General features: G+C 59.8%; 1 protein-coding gene across 1 annotated transcript in view; it reads right to left on the bottom strand.

Annotated features, from left to right (window-relative positions):
* Nucleotides 1-7: 7 nt before the first annotated feature.
* The window catches only part of Mdga1 (MAM domain containing glycosylphosphatidylinositol anchor 1), a 45,680-nt gene continuing 38,766 nt past the window's right edge, over nucleotides 8-6,921 (bottom strand). The window contains exons 15-17 of the mRNA XM_019209717.2: nucleotides 3,503-3,633; nucleotides 3,245-3,353; nucleotides 8-2,661 (exon numbers count right to left, since the gene is read on the bottom strand). Of these exons, the coding sequence (XP_019065262.1) occupies nucleotides 2,570-2,661; nucleotides 3,245-3,353; nucleotides 3,503-3,633 (332 nt within the window). The 3' untranslated portion in view covers nucleotides 8-2,569. The remainder of the gene's footprint in view (nucleotides 2,662-3,244; nucleotides 3,354-3,502; nucleotides 3,634-6,921) is intronic.

Genomic DNA, 6,921 nt, shown 5'->3' on the forward strand with positions numbered 1-6,921 from the left:
GCGTCACCAGGGACGCACGAAAACACGCATTCCTCGCAGCATCGGCACGCACGCACACAGACTCACACAGATGGGCACATGCCGGGCACCGGGCACCGCTCGTGCACAGACACCGCACACCCACACCGGCTGATGTGAGCAGACACGAACACAGGACCACCCCAGGCCGAGCACCCTCCGGGCAGGGCTGTCCTCTCACAGAGAGCGACCCTTCTCACCATGTAGACTGGGAGCACGGGGACTAACATGCAGCTCCACTCAGCCAGTCTGTGCCGTGTGTACTTCCCGCGTCCGACACAGGTGCATGGGGCAGGAGACCCCGAGAGGACGCAGCCATGGTGAGGGACAGTTGCAGGGCAGCAGGTATGGGGTGCCACAGGAGCCCCGAAGAGGAAGCACTTGGGGCCGTTTCTCTGGTGCTCCAATCCTGGCCCCAGCAAGGGCCCAGAGGCTGCCGGTAAGGTAAGAGGCCAGTGGTTCCCTCCGGGTCTCCTGAGAAGCTTTTCAGCATTTCTGATGCCAGGCTGTGCTCCAGTCCCATTAAATCAGAACCCCTGGGCTGGGATCCAAGCAATGGTGCTTTCTAAAAACCCTGTGGTAGTTTCCTTCTGCAGCCGGGGCCGAGGACCATTGCTTTATGGAATCCATTCCTCTGGGCAAAGCTGGGTAGTTTCCATCCCAGGCTGTCTTGTGCCAGGCAGGAGTGGGAGGAGGAAGAGAGGGATCGGGAGGCTGGGAGGAGGAGGAGGAGCTCACAGTCTAGTTGGGGAAACAGACTCTGCACAGATGGGACAATTAAGGAACAATCAGCATGGCTGCCATGGAAGGTGTGCTGGGAACCTGGAGCGACTCATTCAGACCCAGCCTTGGAGACCCCGCAGCAGCCTGGCCTGGCCACCCACCAGCTCTTGGCGATGACAACACAGGCCTAGCAGAGCAGGGAGCTGGGCAGTTTCCCCGCCTGCCTCCTGGCACGTCAGTGCTGCCTGGGTTCCAGGCCTCTCTGCAGCTGTCCCCAGCAAAAGCCCTGAAGGAGCCTGGGCACACATCGGATGTGTCTGCATTCCATAGGGTCATCTGTAAGCCCCCTGTCACCCACAGGGGATGGCTGATAGGTGTGGGATTTCAGGCTGTGGAAAGCGGCTCGAGACTACAGAATAGGGCCAGAAGTGGTGTCCATGGCCGGTCCCCCACAAACACACAGGTCACTCGTGAAGGTGGACAGGCTTGCTGACTTACATGAACACTCACAGAGACGGTACAGAGCCGGCCTCTCAGACATGTTTAATTGTGCACACGGACCTTTATTTACGCACGCTCCCGCTCAGAGATGTGCCCTCATGGTATGCAGACACAGACGGGCACGCACACGCACACACACACACACACACACACACGCACAGACTCATTACGGAGGGACGGGGCTCCTCTGCCATGGGTGCCGGGTGGGCAGCTGAGGGCTGGCACTGAGGAGGTGACCTGTAGCTGCCATCCTGACTAGGACCCAGGGACAGGGAACAGCTCCAGGGAACAAGGGGACTCATCACCTCTTCTGTCACCCCGCCTCTATACCCTGCTCCTTCAGTGACCCTGGGGGTGGAGGGAATAGCCAGCTGGGCAGTGCTCTGCCCTCTCCCCCGACGCAGGGCACCCGGTCATGCCGAATATATGAGACGGAAGTTCCACTCCCAACTCCTGTGTGGGGGCACGAAATCACAGAAGCAGGACTTCTCCCTGTCCCACCCCGAAAACGGCCTGTCCACCACCGCTGGCCCCTCGGAGCCCAGCTTGGGGCTGAGTGAGGGTAGGGACTGTGTTCTTGGGAGCCCAGCTCCTGGGGCAGGGGGAGGTGTCCGTCTTCAGACCGCCCGGGTCCGTGACCCTGTGCTGGGTCCCTTCCAGAGGGCACAGCGAAGAGAAGGACACGGTGTCTCAGAAAAAGGTCAGAGGTCCGAGGTGGCGGAGGATGCCGCCACACAGCCCTCCCTCGGGGAGCAGTTGTACGCAGCAGGGTCCCTACCTTGCTTGCAGTCCTCTGGAGCTCACAGGGCCCCACCTGGCCCTCCTCTGACCCCTGTCTCCTCCTGCGGGGGTCCCAGAGTCTGACCAGAGGAGGGGGTCTCCTGACTCCCGTTTCCGGCTCCCTTCCGGCCAGGCCACCAGGCTGGAGCTCTGCCTTGAGCTGGGGACAGGAGGAAGGTCGGAAGCACACCTCAAACGCAGGTAGGACGAGGCCAGTGTTGTGTCGAGGTCCCTGGGTGGCGGACGCCATTCAAGCAAGTCCCCTGTCTCCGTAGGAAAGAAGGTGCTGGCAGGTCGGATAGAAACTTGTGCTTTAATATATCTCTGTGTGTGAGTGTGAACGTGTGAGTGTGTGCGTGTGTCAAACTGTCTCCAGGGCCTCGGTGCGGCGCCGGGTCCTCATTCTCTGTCCTTGTTCGAAGGCAATGCAGGCCCCTCCCCGGCGGGCCGGCCCTGCCCCAGGGCACCCCGGCTGGTGGGGGTCAGTCTTTGGTACAATGTGGACACTTTGGTGTGCCGGGGGCGGGGTGGGGCCAGGCAGCTCTCATCATCTTTGCAACGCCAAGAGGAAGATGGCCGTGGGCCCCCAGAGCCGCAGGCTGGACTGGCGGGGGGCTCCGCTGCCCGGCATCACCACCACTGTGACAGGAGAGAGGAGACGGGCCAGGGCTGCGGTCAGTTCTGGCAGGGGCAGGGAGCAGGAGGGGTCCCCGTATTCTGGTGGCGCCTGAAGGTGAGTGCTCGATACACACAGGTACAGTCGGGGCACAGGCGTGAGGTGGGGTGGCGTGAGGGTTAACGCAGCCCACTGGGGTTCCTGCTCACCGAGACCTCAGTTGCCTTATCTGCGAAATGGGTCTACAAGCAGGAGCCACCCCCGAGGGCTGCGGTGGGGATCAGGTGAAACATGCAGAGTGGGCTTTGTACCCTGCCTGGTACGCAGTTATCACCCAGTCAACTGGAGCGGTTAGTACTGGAATCGCGCGGCCCCTGGAAGGCACAGGTCCATACCTGGAGCCACAGAGGGGTACTGAGGCCCAGGCACAGGAGGTGTGTAAGACGACTCAGTACTCCTCAGAGGAGGGTGGCTGGGGTGCCCCGTGCCTGGCTCAGGGTGGGCGCGAGTTCATACCCTAAGACCGCATGCTGCTCCACCACCCAGGGCCTCTGAACCCCTCCCCCGCAGCCCACAGGCAGCCCCTCGGCCCTTCCCACTCTGCACCTTTACTGGGATCCATCTGCTTCCGGGGACACTCTCCCTTCTTCAGCGTCACATCGTCTATGGCAATGTCCCCCAGGTAGCCCGAGCCTCGAACCCCCTCAAAAATAATCTGGGGGGCGGTGAGAGAGTGGGAGAGGCAGAGGAGTCAGTGAGGTTCTGCCAGGCACAAACACCCCCCCCCCACATCGAGGAAAAACCCAAGGCCCCGGAAGTGCCTCCTGGCAGGGTGACCACCCGGGCCTGGGCCCAGCGTCTCACCTGGAAGGGCCCACTGGGGTTGATGGGCACGTGAGCCTGCTGCCACACGTTGCCCTTATTGCCGCTGAGGGACCAGGCGTGCGTGTCCAGGGCCCCTTTGTTCCGGGACCGCACTAGGAGGTTGAGGGAGCCTGCGGCAGGTGACAAAGGGACAGCGAGGTCTGCAAGGCATCCTTACCTTCCTGCGCGTACCAAGGCCCCTCCCCGCGTACCAAGGCCCCTCCCCGCGTACCAAGGCCCCTCCCCACGAGGGCCCAGAGATCCGCAGTGTCGGAGGGGTTCAGAGTCCTCCTACTGCGGGGATGGGGGTGGGGGGCACATAGGGATGGGAAAGAGGAAGGACAGCAACAGGATTTCAGCTCCTCGGGATGGTTTACAAATTTGTCTTCATTTCTTTCCTTTCCTGCTAATCAATCAAACCAACCACCCCGAAACGCCACCCTTGCCCTCCACACAGGGAAGCCATGCCAGGCGGTGAGACCTACATCTTCACCCACACACACCCCTGCTGTGTGTGATCTCTAGGGACAGGTGACATAAAGATACAGTATTAGCGATCGTGAGATTTCGGAGGCCTTAGCCTGCGGGTGCTGAGTCCATCTGCCCACAGCCGTAGTGATCTTGAATTTTAGGGGTGCTGAGGGGCACTAGCTGAGAGAGAGGGAGTATGGCTTGGGTAAGAGCACAGAGGCAATGTCATTGTCCCCTCCAGCCTACCTCGAGCCCCCAGGGACATACATGAAAGACTTGGATCTGAGGGAAAGGGAATCAATCTCAGACAGTGCCGGTGGCTGGCATTTCCATGGCGCTGCCCACAGACAAAGCCACACCATCTGCGGTACCAGATATACAGACCCTCGGTGGGGGAGAGCCACCAAATGCTACCTGCTGGGGAGGAAAGCAGTTGGCTGGGACCAAGGAGAGCGGACCAGACACAAGGTTTGCAGACAGCTGGTGCCCAGGGCTGCTGGGCAGGATGGAGGAGCCGAGACAATTAAACGCCCCTCCCAGCCGCAGAGCCAGGCCAGGGTGCAGCCCGAAGGCAGGTGGGGTCACCCTGCCAGCAGAGGAGCCCTGGGGCCGGGCTGCATTCGGCACCCAATAGAACAGGAAGTGCTGGCTTTGGCAGAGCCCAAGCATCAGCATCTTTGGGGGTCCTTACTAATCCCAAACGGACCGCTTGCTCTTTCTCCCTCCCACTCCAGGCGCCAGTCGCCTTGACTATTCTTTCTTCCCGGCTAACCTGTCCTGAGGGCTCTGACGGGAAAGCCTGCCTAAGATCCACTTCTCTGAGTGAATTTGCTCCCTACCTTCCCGCCCACCCTTCCCACCACCTCCAAAGGCACTTGGCTCTGCACACCGCTGTCTGGGTACAGCCTGCTCGCCAGCTTCAGCCCTTGCCCTCTCCGTGTGACGCTCCCCCTCCTATAGAACCCTTCACCTCAAGGCCCCTCTGTAACGCCACCTCCTCCAGGAAGTGCCCACAGGAACTCTGAGGCATAACCTACAGTCCTTGTGCCCAGACCACTCTGCCCTGCAGTGTGGCAGTGAGCAAGAGTCACAGCTGCGCTCCCCCGCCTTACTCCTGAGGGCAGGTCTGGGTCAAATGCCCATTGGTTCTCACCAACCAAACGCCGAACAAGCGATTCTCATAACTGCCATCAAGGTCTCATGGAATCCCGGAGTTGAAATCCTCCATTCGTTCAACTAACTGAGCACCACTATGTGCCAGGCACTGTTCTAGGCTCTAGAACAAGACAAAGACTCCTGCCCTCATGGAGCTCACCTTCCACTGGCAGTAAGCGTTACACAGAAGGGAATGCAGGGGGAAAGGACGGGGACCACTTCAGATGGGACGGCCTGGGACCTCGCTAAGGAGACTAGAGCGGAGGGAAGGCACGACAAGCCAGGCTGGGGAAACACCATGAGCAAAGACCTCGGAGGCAGGAATGTGCCCTCAGCGTTCAAAGCAGAGCAGAGAGACCAGTGTTCCGGAGCCAGGGGGCGCAGGTGACGTCTGAGAAGCAGCCAGGGGCTGGATGGGGTGTGGGCGGCTGGAGAAGACGGGGTGGTGAGACTACAGAGTGTCCTCAGCAGGGGCTCACATGATCTGGGATGGGGTCCCCTCCACAGCATGCCTGCTGGGTGGTTCTGCCTAGGGATAGGAAGGGTGGACGCTAACCATCCCTCAAGATAGCCCGCTCCTTTGCTGGACAGATCCGATGCTTTTAGGGTTTCTGTTGGGTGGAACTCAAATCTGTCTTTGAGAAGCTTTCACCGAGTGTGTTTGTTTGACCCCGGGGGAGCCCAGAGCACATAGACTGTTCCCTCTGGCTTTTCTGTTTCCCAGCACACGAGACCAGGTCCCCCAGGTCCTTACTGGGCCCAACATGCTCCCCCGGGCAGCTGAGTCCCTTAATCCCCCTCCTGAGGTGACACTGACCAATCATCCTACTTTGCCTGGGACAGAGGATTCAGTGATAAAACTAGAACAGGGTGGAATAAACCAGAATGAACCAGTTACTCTAATGGGGAAACCAGGTGAGGATTGGAAGGGGCTGGGCTGTCTGGGTCACTTTCCCTCACCCACCCCAGAGGAAACTCATCAGAGAGTCCACATCCAGCTGTGAGCAAACTGCGCAGTTGGTTTGGGGGCCCCAGGGGATGCAGACCTCCTATCCCACCTCACCCTACCCCGTCCTGTTCAGCTTGACCCATCAGCCTAGCTGTGGTGCCTTCTTCTCCAAGGGGGCCCGTTAAATCCAGAAATGTTCGAAGTCCCTCCTTGCCCTGTGCAGTGGAGAGAAAATGAGCTTTCTGCGGGCTGATTAGGAATGGACCCCAGGACCATAGACAGTTCAGAGGGAGCAGGAGAGCCCAGAACAGTGCAAGAGGGGGCGATGGAGTGTACGAGGGTGTGAGCGTGTGTGCACGTGCGTGTTGGTTTCCAGAGGTATAAAGTATCCTCGGAAATGTAGTCTACTGGGTGTCTCTGGGGTTGCTCCAAGTGGCAGGTGCCTCGTTTGTACCCTTTGACCCACAGGAAACAGATTACATCTCCTGGAAGTAGACAGACACACATTTCCAAGCACTGCCACCCTCTCGGCAGACTCCTGTGGCCTTGGCAGGTCTGTTTCCAGCTGTCTGAGCCCTTGTCCTTGCACGACCCCAGGGGGCACAACTCCCATCTGACACTACGAGCCGTCCAACGTCAGAGCTGGAGGTGCCAAGAGACCAGGGGACTCTCCGCCCAAGCTTCCTGCTCTCCAGCATCTGGAACCTGGCACGGGGCTCATAAGGAGGAATCCTTGCAGTCCTGGGGATAGGACTCGCTCGGGCAGTCGGAGCACTGTGGGCTGCTGTGCTGTGTGGCCCTGGGAAAACGCTTAAGCTCCGGAGTTGGATTCATATCTCATATC

The sequence above is a fragment of the Fukomys damarensis genome, unplaced genomic scaffold (assembly GCF_012274545.1).
Source record: "Fukomys damarensis isolate Sample0158 unplaced genomic scaffold, DMR_v1.0_HiC HiC_scaffold_20, whole genome shotgun sequence".
Classification (NCBI taxonomy): Eukaryota; Metazoa; Chordata; class Mammalia; order Rodentia; family Bathyergidae; genus Fukomys; species Fukomys damarensis.